Genomic DNA, 13,392 nt, shown 5'->3' with positions numbered 1-13,392 from the left:
TCCAGATTTTTTAATGATCGCCATTCTAACTGGTGTGAGATGGTATCTCAATGTGGTTTTGATTTGCATCTCTCTGATGACCAGTGACGATGAGCATTTTTTCATATGATTGTTGGCCTCATATATGTCTTCTTTCGTAAAGTATCTGTTCATATCCTTTGCCCACTTTTGAATGGGCTTGTTTGTTTTTTTCCTGTAAATCTGTTTGAGTTCTTTGTAAATTCTGGATATCAGCCCTTTGTCAGATGGGTAGACTGCGAAAATTTTTTCCCATTCTGTTGGTTGCCAATCCACTCTAGTGACTGTTTCTTTTGCCGTGCAGAAGCTGTGGAGTTTCATTAGGTCCCATTTGTCTATTTTGGCTTTTGTTGCCAATGCTTTTGGTGTTTTGTTCATGAAGTCCTTGCCTACTCCTATGTCCTGGATGGTTTTGCCTAGATTTCCTTCTAGGGTTTTTATGGTGTCAGGTCTTATGTTTAAGTCTTTAATCCATCTGGAGTTAATTTTAGTGTAAGGTGTCAGGAAGGGGTCCAGTTTCTGCTTTCTGCACATGGCTAGCCAGTTTTCCCAACACCATTTGTTAAACATGGAATCCTTTCCCCATTGCTTGTTTTTGTCAGGTTTATCAAAGATTGTATAGTTGTATGGAACTTTTACAGTTAATTTTATCTTACCTTTTCTTCAATCTCCATTTCCTTACTTTCTATTTTAAAGAATGTAATTCAGATTTCTCTAGTGGTCGTGAGTCTGTGTGTAGTATGAGAATCTAGTGACAATTGTTCTAAGGTGGCGTGAGAATGGGCTGCTCAGCTCAGAGTTTAGACCTCATCTGTTACCAATTCCCTGGGGGTTCAGGGGAATAACTGAGAAAACAATAGGTTGATATGGAGAAATGGAGACTTTTGCAGCTTCTCCTGATTCAGATAGTCATTGGGTGACCTTTTTAAATTTGCTTAAGGTAATTTCAAGAATTTCAATTCTATATTCACTTAAAAACACAAAAGTATATTACAAAGAAACCTTTATCATTTTTAGCTATTCTTTTTCTTTAATTCAAGATTCTATTTAAGACCTATAATTTATTTAATAACAGGTTTTAGGGGAGAAAATGTTACAATGAAAATATACATAGATTCTAAGGTGTCTTCTGATTTCAGAATTATTGAAGTGTAAAGTAATCAGGTTTTTAGAATCAAGGAGCTGTGGTTCCACTGAAAATAGAGAGATAGTATTACTTTTCATTTTTTAACCAGGAACTCCATGACAGTTTCCTATATCACCATTCATCTGTTTCTGGCTTGGTCTTCTTCGACCTCCTTAGACTTAGGAATACACGTCACTCTTGTTCCTCCTAGTCAGCCTTTCTGTGTTCCTGACATGTGTAGGTACCTAAGAAGTCATTTTCTATATTTTCCAAAACACTTGTGGTACGAAAAGGCCAACTGTTACCATGGCGGTGAGCACTTATTGTTGCATTTAAATTCTAAAATCTGATGTCCTATTTTAGTTAATTTCTAAAAGACTTTTTTTTAGAGCAGTTTTAGAGGAAGGTACAGAGGTTTCCCATGTGCTCCCTGCCCATACCCATGTGCAGCCTCCCCATTATCAATATCCCCATCTGCATGGGAGATTTGTTATAACTGATGAACTGACATTGGCATATTGTTGTCACCCAGACTCCATAGTTCATATGGGTTCACTCTTGGTGTTGTAAAGTCTATGGGTTTGGACAAATGTATAATGACATATATCCACTTTTATAAAAATACAGTGTAGGCCAGGCGCAGTGGCTCAAGCCTGTAATCTCAGCACTTTGGGAGGCCGAGGTGGGTGGATCACGAGGTCAAGAGATTGAAACCATCCTGGTCAACAAGGTGAAAACCCATCTCTACTAAAAATACAAAAAATTAGCTGGGCATGGTGGCGCATGCCTGTAATCCCAGCTACTCAGGAGGCTGAGGCAGGAGAATTGCCTGAACCCAGGAGGTGGAGATTGCGGTGAGCCGAGATCGTGCCATTGCACTCCAGCCTGGGTAACAAGAGTGAAACTCTGTCTCAAAAAAAAACAAAAGAAAAAAACAGTGTATCTTCACTGTCCTAAAAGCCTCTGTGCTCTGCTAAATATTAAAATCTAATGTTCTGTTTTAGTTAATCTTTAAAAATCTCTGAAGTATGGCAAATACTGTGTAAAATATATATGTCTCTAAAATTCCTGTAGTCCAAGCTTGAAACCATGTGGTACTGGAAATATAAACCTAATTTTGTATCTATGAACAAATCATGCTGAATTGTCAGTGGGATTGTCAGAAGCTTCATATTTCACCTGCTTCCAAGTGTCACTGATAGACAATTAGGAGAGATTTAATTTGCATATTATTCTCCAAACTTTTTCTGCACCTTATCTTTTTAAAAACAGCTTTATTAAGGTACATTTTATGTATCATAAAGTTCACCCTATTTAAATTTGTAGTTTATTTTTGGCAGATTTATCAAGTGATGCAACCATCATAATAAATCAGTTTAAAATAATTTTTATTGTACCAGTAAGGTCCCTTATGCCCATTTACAGTTAATTTCCACCCCCAACCCCAGGCAACCACTGTCCTGCTTTCTGCCTCTATAGAATTGCCCTTTCTGGATATTTCACAGAAATGGAATCACACAGTCACGTGTGATCTCTTGTGTTTCCCTTTCACTTAGCAGAATGTTTTTAAGGTTCATCCACGTTTCAGCATGTGTCAGTGGTTTGCTCCTTCTCATTATTAAGTAGCATTTCATTGGATGGCTGTGTCATACTCTATTTAGTAGTTGACGGACATTTAGGTGGTTTCCAGTTCTGGGTTATTATGAATAACTATTTGCTATAACGATTTACATGCAAACATTTGCATGGGCATTTGCATCCATTTCTCTTGGGTCGATACCTAGGAGCAGAATTGCTCAGTTGTATGGCAATTAAATGCTTACTTTTTTTAAGAAACTGCCAAACTGTTTTCCACACTGCCTTCTGCATCTCATTTTAACACTTTCTTTATTCTCAGAGGAAAAAAATTATAGTCCCATCATTCATTCACAAAATTATTTATTCCACACCTTGTAAATAATATGTATGAGCAACACAGTTATTTCCTTCAAGGCACTCACAGTCTGTTGGAGAAGCAGACAAACAACCAGATAACTAAATATAGTAAGAGAGGTCTCATAAGGGAGGTCTTCCCCTGGGGCTGGAGGCAGACAGGAGGGTACCTAATCCAGGCTTAAGGGAACAGGGAAAAAGTTTTGGGGATTGTCATTCCGAAGTTGAATCCTGGAAACTTATCTAGGGGAATGAGATAAGAAGGGCATTATAGGGCCAGGGAGCAGGAGGCAACCTGCCTTTCTTTCACCTTGGAGCCCTTTACTCTGAGTGTTTTTTTGTTTGTTTTGAGAGTGGATCTCACTCTGTAGCCCAGGCTGGAGTGCAAGTGGCGCCATCTCAGCTCACCGCAGCCTTGAACTTCTGGCCTCAAGTAATCCTCCCACCTTGGCCTCACAAAGCATTTGAGATTATAGGCATGAACCACTACATCTGGCCAAGAGCAGAGTGCTTAAAGGAGACGTAAATACTAGAGGTGATTCATGACATCACAGAGATGATCAGCAACCTTTATGTTTACCCCTTAATGTTTTAACACCAACCATTTTGATAGAAATGTGTATTCGATGCAGCCTAATGACAGCAACTGCATGTGATACTCCACGGAGATGAACAAAATCAGACATGCTGGGAAAAGCGAATGGGCTGAACTGTGAGGAGAAAGGCCTTTGAGATCACACAACATCTACAACAAAGTGAAAAATAATGTGTTTCTTCGGAATGTATGACTAGATTTGGAAAGACAAGTTTGCACAATGTCCAAAGGATGGGTTTGATACCTTGGCAGGAAAACAGGTCTTTATTACATCAAGATTTTGAGGGAAGCTTGCAGGTACCAGTACAGAACCTGGAGGAAACTTTTTTTTTTTTTTTTTTTTTTTTTAATAGAGATAAGGTCTCCCTATGTTGCCTGGGCTGGTCTTGAACTTCTGAGCTCAAGCAATCCTTCTGCCTCAGCCTCCCAACATGCTGGGATTACAGGTGTGAGCCACCTGCTCAGCCACCTGCAGGACACTTTTTAGAAAGTTAGGAATTAAAGAAGAAGGATCACATACAACAAAGTTATTTTAGTTAATATAATAGGCAACAAGGGATCTGGAGAAGCGTAGGAGGAGGAAAAGGAGGAGAAAGAGAAGAAAACTGTCGTTCTCTCAGGATTTGCCCTCTGTGATTGTCATTTTTGAGGCATTTTTTTTTGCAAGTCAAATAAGCAAGGACCATTTTTGACACAAATTATATGTGATTTTGAATATAGTTCAACTGTTCAGAATTTTTTTAAAAAAGCCTCTGCTTATAAAGTGATAATTTCCTGGGGAAATGCTAAGATGTTTTCACCCAAACTTATTTAGGCTCCTATTTAAGGGAATATCAGCTGTTTCAGTTAATCAGAAAAGGAATCCACCCACATGAAGATTTACAATTTATTTTTTACATTGATTTAATTAAATTTATTATTATTATTATTATTTTGAGACACAGTCTAACTCTGTCACCTAGGCTGGAGTGCAGTGGTATAATCATGACTCATGGCAGCCTCCACCTCCTGAGGCTCAGGTGATTCTCCCACCTCAGTCTTCCAACTAGCTGGGAAAACAGGCATGTGCCACCATGCCCATCTAAATTTTATAGTTTTGTAGAGATGGGATTTCACCGTGTTGCCCAGGCTGGCTTGAACTCTTGGGCTCAACTGACCCTCCCACCTTGGCCTCCAAAAGTGCCGGGATTATAGGCGTGAGCCATGGAGCCTGGCTGATTTTATTTTTAGATGAATAAAAATATTACTAAAAGCTTATATAGGTATGTTACATTTTTATTGATTGATTTTTGTATTATATCATTTGAGATAGATTTATTTTACTGAAAATAAGTTGTCTAGAAACAAATCATGCTAATTCTAATTCAGCTCCAAAGAAGTATTGCCTTTTCTTTGTTTAGATTTTTCTGTTTGTCTTTTGGTTGAATGGGAGAGGAGGAGAGATGAAAGTGTGGCACTAGTCAGGGCATGATTGTAAAGGTCTTTTATCATCTGCTAAGGCATTTAGACTTGACCTGCACACCACACAGCGTATTTAATCAAACAGTGCCATGAAGAATGTTCATGATGTAAAGGTTTGCTGTGACTGTGACTGTGATTTGGACACTACAATTGATGAAAGGGCAGAATTATAGAGAAGGAGAACAGTTTAGGAGACTTGCAGTAATTCAAAAAAACATTATTGGTAAGTTGAAGGAGGTAGTACATAATGGATAGATTGAAGACCTGAGCAGATGTAGCAATGATACAACTTTGAGTTTACCTGCAGGGGCTCTGAGAAGGGAATGGAAGAGACGGGGATATCTCTTAGATGCTCGTTTTGGTAACTGGCTAGAAAGTGGTATTGTTTACTGAAGTCGAGAACACAGGACAAAGGAATAGCCATTTTATGGAGGAAGAGGACGAATTTGATTTTGGGTTTGTTACTTTTGGGGGGCACCCATGGGAATGTGTTTATGAGGCAGTTGGAAATCTGGGACTGGAGCTCCAGGATGAAATCTCAATTTGAGATATGGATTTTGGATATACGTGTACAGTCATGATACAAGGTATGGATTTTGGATATGTGTGTACAGTGATGACAGATGAAGCCATGAGGGTGTGTACGATCATCCATAGAGAATATTGAAACAAAAAGAAAATAAGTCTGTGGACAGAACTCTAGGGAACTCTGACATTTGAGAAACAGACAGGAGAACAAGACCCCTGAAAGAGGAGACATACTTAGAGGAAAAAGGGGAGCAGCAGTAATGTGCTGTTAAAAAGGCCATGATAGGAGGAAAACTCCAGAGGGAAGGAACAGACTATAGCATCGCTTACAGTTCAATTAGGTGAGGACTAATAACAACAGTAGGTGAGATTTAGCAACGTGAGAGTAAGTGGAGTTTTGGTCTCTACAGTTTCTCTGGAACAGTGAGTATAGAGATGAATGGGAGGAGGAAGCAGAAACAAATGCTGAATTTAAGTTACTTTTTTTTCTTTCTAAATCAGTTATGGAAATTTACATAAAAACACCTTAGCCTAACATGGGGTCTTAAAATTGAGATGAAAGTCATATAACCTAATATTATGAGCAATTCAGTGGCATTTAATACATTCACAGTGTTGTGCAACCCCCTTATCTATCTAAATCCCAAATACTTTCATCACCTCAAAAGGAAACCCCATACCCATTGAGCGGTGTTCCCTATTTTCTACTGCCTGGGCCCCTGGTAGTTACCAATTGGCTGTGTTCTGTCTCTCTGATTTCCACTTCCGGATATTTCATATAAATGGAATCATATGAGAGATGAGCTTTTGTGTCTAGTTTCTTTCATTTAACACAAAGTTTTCGAGGTTCATCCAGGTAGTGTGTGTTAGTACTTTATTCTTTTTCAAGGCTAAATCATACCCCATTGTATAGATATAGCACAATCAATGTATCCGTTTATCTGTTAACAGACATTTGGGCTGTCTTTGCCTTTTGGCTGTTGTGGACAGTGCTTTGTGAACATGCCTACACATGTATTTGAGTACCCTTTTTCAGTTCCTTTGGGCATAGAGTTGAGCATCTGTAATCCAAAAATCCAATCCAAAATGTTCCAAAATCCAAATGTTTATGAGCACCAACATGCTGCTCCAAGGGAGTATTCATTGGGTATTGGATTTTCAGATTTGGGATGCTTGACTTGTTTGTATATGCAAAATATCCCCAAATCAGAAAAAATCTGAAATGTAAAACACTTCCAGTCCCAAGCATTTCAAATAAGCGATACTCAGTCTGTAGATCTAAAAGTGGAATTGATGGACCTGACATAGTTTTTCAAAACGATTCTTTTTTGGTAAGGCTAATTGAGAATCCACAGGGACCACTGCGCATGGTACAAAAAGTTGACTTAGTCTATATTCTTTGAATACCTTATATTCTCTTTGGGAATCACCATCCAGTAATTAAGCAGCCTGTCAAGAGAGACGCTGCATATGTATAATACACATATGAATGAATACATATTCACTCTGTATACACACATATGCATATACAATATTTAAATAAGAGAGTATCCATTAGATTGGGTTTTAAATCTTTTTTTTTAGACAGAGTCCCACTCTGTTGTCCAGGCTGGAGTCCAGTGGTACGATCTCAGCTCACTGCAACCTCTGCCTCCCAGGTTCAAGCAACTCTCTTGCCTCAGCCTCTTGAGTAGCTGGGACTACAGGCATGTGCCACCACGCCCAGATAATTTTTGTATTTTTAGTAGGGATGGGGTTTCACCATACTGGCCAGGAGGTCTCTTGACCTCACGATCTGCCAGCCTTGGCCTCCTAAAGTGCTGGGGTTACAGGTGTGAGCCACTGTGCCCGGCATTTTGTTTTTTAAAGACAAGGTCTAAAAAAAAAAGCCTGGACAACAGATCCTGGTGTCTAGGCTGGAGTGCAGTGGCGCGATCTTGGCTCACTGCAACCTCCACCTCCTGAGTTCAAGCTGACCTCCTGCCTCAGCCTCCCAAGTAACTGAAACCACAGGCGCCCACCACCACAGCCAGCTAATTAATTGTTTTGTATTTTTAGTAGAGATGGGGTTTCACCTTGTTGGCCAGGATGATTTCAAACTCCTTACCTCAAGTGATCGACCTGTCTCGGCCTCCCAAAATGCTGAGATTACAGGTGTGAGCCACTGCTCCCAGCCTTGAGTTTTGAATCTTATAAGAGGAAGGCATTTCAGGTGAAGAATTTAGATAAGTTGAGTCACATAAGAGAGAGAAGATGGACCTGGGGTTGGATGCCTCACAGTTTCAGTTTTCCAAAGAAAAGAATGCAAGTTGCACTCTAGTTGGCAATAAAGGAAAGGGCAGAATGAGGAAGTAAACTGAAAGCACCCACGGTGCTGACTTAATGGCTAGCTGACTTGTAAAATTAAGATCGTATTTTCAAAATCAATTTTTACTCATCTCCCAATAACCACAGACTCATTTATGTTTAATCGTGTAGATTCTATTCCCTACTCGAGAGACACCAGTGTAGATGAAAGAAGATTTGAGTTCTATGGGTGACAAACAGCCTCGCTTCATTGTGGCTCAGTTACACTTCATTCGTAAAACACAGATTAACAAATTCTTAGAGAGATGGGACAGTGATTACATTTCCTATACATTTTTTTTTGGAGATGTAAAGTGACATATATGCTAAGTTTTCAAAAATGTAGTTTTCTTCTGTAGTCTTTTCTTTGTAGAAAGAAGCCCCAGCAATCAATGATGGGACTGAGGTTCTGAAAGAGGTAGCTCTGTGATTTAATCCCCAAGGCCCTGCCTACAGACTTGGGAGAGGAAATAATGTTTGTTGAGTGACTCTTAGCTGCTTTATTTATCTGAGCTCATTTAAATCACAACAATCACTAACTGGTCAATCCGTGATAGGAATATAGATTGCTAACTCCAAAGTCAGGACACTGGGCATCATATATACCAAGAATGCTAGTTAGGTTTCTTCCTATATGCTAGCTGACTAGAGTGGGAGGAAGCGAAGATGCTGTGGATGTTGATGGGCTTAGCAGACATAAGACTCTGTTGGGTTAGCTGTGTTTTCCACAGAGACAGGAGGCGAGGGGAGGCAGGTCCTATGCCTGCTGTATGGTGACCATGCCTAAGCTGTGCTATGCCATGTCACTTCTTATGGAAAGATTCTGGGTGACTTGTCAGGAGAACATTAATTTTTCTCATGAACTGTGTGTATCTGGGATACCTCCATGGTGATTCAGGGTGTTATCTCATGATTCTCCCTCGTTTCATTTATACCATCCCTATTCCATGTATATGATCTCAATACACTAATCCCCAGGATTGATGCATTCATTCCTATTTGTGTTATGTATTTGTTTCAGGCAGAGAAAGCTGACGGATTTGTCAACCTGCCTGATTTCACTGTGGAAAGAGCATCTGAATGCAAGAAAAAGCAGTAAGTTGTTTCTCATCTTCCACAAAACTCTGAGCCAGGATACTATCTCTTCATAATATTCACCAAGTGATATGGTGATTTAGAAGTGAGTGAAGGTAACATCCGAATGTCTGAGAATTTTGAGCATTATGGCTTGGCACCCTAAATAGAAATAGAAGCATTTAACCTCTCATTTTCTGGAATTTCATTTTGTGGAGCAGATGGATTTTAAAACCCCCTTGAAGCCTTGGCATGGACTGTTGTTGATGACCGTGTCTGTGATGGAATAAACCCCCTCCAGGACTGGCAGGGAGGTCAGATGTCAAGCTTCTGTCCTAATAAAGAAAAGAACAAGCAGTTAAATAGGACTCACTGAGTTGCAGATATGCCATCAAGACCAGTTTCTGTTTCTTAGTTCGTGGAGTTGTCAGATCCACCCTTGGAACTGAATTTTCTGAGATGTCTTAAGCTTGGAGATTACACTCTGACATCCAAAAGATTTGAGAACTGACAGGGACCAAATAAATCCCCAACTTCATGGTCTTGGTTTTCCCGAGAAGGACACAGCCCAAAGAGCCTGTGACCTGCTTACAGCTCAGGAGAGAATTGGCTGTACACCCAGGCATCTAGACTCCCATTCAAGTGCTCATCCATGATAGCAGTCTGCTCTATTTTGCATATGTGTCCATTTTTGCCTTTTTCTTATTATTTCGTCTACCTTTGACCTCTTTTCCAGTCTTATCAGAAAGGGGTATTCCTTTCGTCCTATGTTACTAATTGCAGCAATTGAGTAGTTTTCTTCTAACAAAGTTAGTAAGCTGGTGTTAGCTTTAAGTCTTTGTCTCTGGTGTGGTTGCACATGTCCAGAGTTGATTCTTGTGGTTTTAAAAGGACTGGCTATTTACCAAAACCCTGGTCTGTGCAGTGCTGCAGGGCTTCCTGTCTAAAGGGTAGGGTGGAAGCACTTTCTTGCTTGTTATCTTCAATGTTTTGTACTTTTCTTCATATTTCTCCTTCACTAAGAAAGGGTGCCTTGGATAAGATTTCCCATGTGTTGCCACAGAGTGGATGTTCCATACCTGATTATTTTTTAAATAAAATATTCTTCTGTATATTTGATTGAATGTGAAGAAATACCTTGCTTGAAGTAGTTGGTCTGAATAGTTCGAAGTAACATTTCTATCACGTTAAAATTTAATTTATTGTATCTTTATAGCAAAGCAGTTAGCAAGTGAAAAGGAAAGGATATTCCTATGTGTTCTAAATGGAAACTACTGGCCATCTAAGGCTTAGCCCTGTTCTGGATATTCTGTCGTAAAAAAAAACGACTCTCAGTTCCCTATACAAAAGAGAGACTAGACAATAGTTATGTAATGTTACCAAATTATGTTTTGTCAATTTATGAAGAAAGCAGACAAATCTTACATTGGACTGATTTACTTTCAGACCCATTGTCGACTATAAACACTAATTTTTTATGTGTTTGTGCTTTTCTTCCTTCAAGTGCTTTTAAGATCAGCCATCCACAGATCAAGACCTTTTATTTTGCAGCTGAGAATGTGCAGGAAATGAACGTGTAAGTAGAGGAAATTGGTAAACATATTCCTTAATGGGAGTATACTTAACTTTGGTCAGGTACTAGAATTTTAATCATATGTTCATAGCTATTGTTTTATTTATTTCTGTTACTTTAAGGATCAATTTATTTAGCAGTTGCGATGCCTTCTTGCTTTCTTCTCTAGTATTTGGAAGCAGTTTGGAGAATTACAAGTATTTTAGAAGGAGGCTGTACAGTTCTGAGGGAACCACTAAGTTGAGAAAGGAGTGGACAGAAGTCATTCAAAGAACATGTTAAAATGAGAGTCAGCATCACAAGGAGAAAGGCTTGAAAGTATTATTATGTAACGGATCTTGCAGCTGTCAGAATTCTACATGCAAAATATCACTACGGCATTTAATATATGCTGTGTGATTATCGTGATGATTCATGTATTTATCACCTCTCTGTGTAGTGTCCTGAACATTTTGCAAAATGTCTTTGCTCAGAGTACATCAGACACAAAATGGTAGATCCCCAGCTCCATTTCCCAGATGGTCTGTGAAAATAAGTAGGCTGTGTGCACAGTACAACCTGCTCTACATTGTCCCTAATGGTTTAGAGTCAGGTGTGATCACAACAGCTGTTATTTATTTATTTTTGACACAGAGTGATGCTCTGTTGCCCAGGCTGGAGTGCAGTGGTGTGATCTTGGCTCACTGCAACCTCTGCATCTGGAGTTCAAACGATTCTCCTGCATCAGCCTCCCAAGTTACAGATGTGCAGCATCATAACCAGCTAATTTTTTTTGTTTTTAGTAAAGACAGGGTTTCACCATGTTTCCCAGGCTGGTCTCAAACTCCTAACCTCAGTGGGATCCACCTGCCTTGGCCTTCCAAAGTGCTGGGACTACAGGCATAAGCCACTGCACCTGGCCAGCAATGGCTATTTGAGTCAGGCTATATTTGAGGTGCTGACTGGAGGTATCAGAAGGCATTCTATTTTATTTAGACCTATTCTCAGAATTCTTAGTGTTTCTTGCTACTTCACATGACCAATTTGAAAATATGTTTATGGAACACCTACCGTGTGCCCCATTGCAGCAGATGGTAGGCAATAGCAAGGAAAAAGCCACATACGATTCCTCCATTCATAGAGCTTATGCTTACTGTGTTTTACTCATACATAATGATTTCCTTACTTATCTGCCCTATGTAGTTCTCTTTGCTATCTTGCCCTAGAAACATGAAGAAAAAAAGCAACAGCCTTTCATCAAACATGTGCATGGGCACACACACACGCACTCACTCACGCACTCACACACACTCCTCATAGGGTATCTGCTCAGTAGCTCTGTCCAGCTAGGATTCTCATCTGTCCCCAACCCTCACCTCCCGAGCATCACCCTCCAGATGAGGACAGAATGGCTTTGTACTGTAGAAAGTTGGGAAGCTCTGTATTAGAAATAACAAGGCAAGGAACCGACAGATGAGTCTTCCAAGCAAGGCTTTGATTTGCTTAGACAAATAGAGAAGTTGTTTCTACCCTTTTTCTAGTTTTAGCTTTTTTTCCCACCTTGCTTTCTTGAGCATCTGAGAAAAATAAGAACAGATACACGAAAGGAGAGGTTGTTAAAACCTCCACATCAAAGCTCTTATTTTTTTTTTTTATTTACATCAGTCACTAAGTCCTGTTGGTTGGCAAAGCTCTTGCCATGTAAGTGGGATGTGGAAGGCACAAGGTCTTGCCCACTAGTACTCGGAGCTCTGTGACAGTGAGGTCAGTCTGCTGCTGAACCTCAGTTCATCCCAGATGGTCCTTTCTGGTCTTTAATGGCGGTGAAACACTGCTGCCCACCTCTCCCCTGCCCAATCCCTCCTGCTGTCCTGGCTTTTCTTTAAAAGCGCCTTGCAGCTCTGGTTTCCATCCCTGGCTCCTCCTTCCTACTTATTCTGTGGCTGATACCTTGCAAGTAGGTCTCCTCTCTCCAGCAAAAGGTGAGTGAGACAGAGAGTAGCAGAGAAACAATTCCTTCTAAGTGCTTTGTTACCTAGTGAATTTCTCCTACACAGTAAGGTGCATTTTTAAACCAATGAAAGTGTGAGACCCTTCCATGTTTATCCGAATCTGCTGTATTTCAGGCAGGTTTATTCCCTAAATCCCACATCCCCCTCCTCACCCACCACCCCGGTGTTTACTTACATTTCCAGTTTATTAATCTTCCAATTTTATGTTCTCCCTTTGCCAAAACCTATCTAATTAATGGTAAGTAGAGTTGCATGGGTAGATATGATATATATACTTCACCCCAAGACCTTATCACCTATCTATGCTGTAAAGATCTGTTCATTTTACTTAAAATTCTGCTAGTGGTTATCTTTCCAACTTACAAACAAGGTGCAAATTGAAATTTGATCTTGAGGTGTCTGGACTCTACGTTTTTGAATCTCTCAGTGACCTTTAGACTTGAAAATTGACGATCTGGCTAAATGGTCTGTTTTATATGGGCCTGAAATCTATAATAATTTCCCATGTTTATAATATCATTATAGAGTTTCATTATTCTAAAAATGACTTTTCTAATAGCCAGCAATGAACCTTCTCCCTTCTCCCACAAGATTATGCAGATGATAGAGATTTACTTTGCAATAACGCATGACGAACTTCCTTTCTTACTGATGCAGTCGGTTTAAGCCAGGAAATCGTGTATCTGGGTATTACTTGGTAAGATGAGAGGTGTGGGGGAGGGAGTGGGTAGCATGTGGAGTGATGAGT

At 39.8% G+C, this 13,392-nt stretch overlaps 1 protein-coding gene across 3 annotated transcripts in view; it reads left to right on the top strand.

Moving 5' to 3' along the window:
- IPCEF1 (interaction protein for cytohesin exchange factors 1) overlaps positions 1-13,392 on the top strand; it is a 194,978-nt gene that overhangs the window by 119,763 nt on the left and 61,823 nt on the right. For all 3 annotated transcript variants that reach the window (XM_078370328.1, XM_035296999.3, XM_008995289.5), the window contains 2 exons: positions 9,028-9,101; positions 10,585-10,656. In XM_078370328.1, the coding sequence (XP_078226454.1) occupies positions 9,028-9,101; positions 10,585-10,656 (146 nt within the window). The remainder of the gene's footprint in view (positions 1-9,027; positions 9,102-10,584; positions 10,657-13,392) is intronic.

Source organism: Callithrix jacchus, chromosome 4 (assembly GCF_049354715.1).
Source record: "Callithrix jacchus isolate 240 chromosome 4, calJac240_pri, whole genome shotgun sequence".
Classification (NCBI taxonomy): Eukaryota; Metazoa; Chordata; class Mammalia; order Primates; family Cebidae; genus Callithrix; species Callithrix jacchus.
The sequence above is the reverse complement of the archived record's forward strand: the minus strand, read 5'-3'. Positions and strand labels throughout refer to the sequence as shown.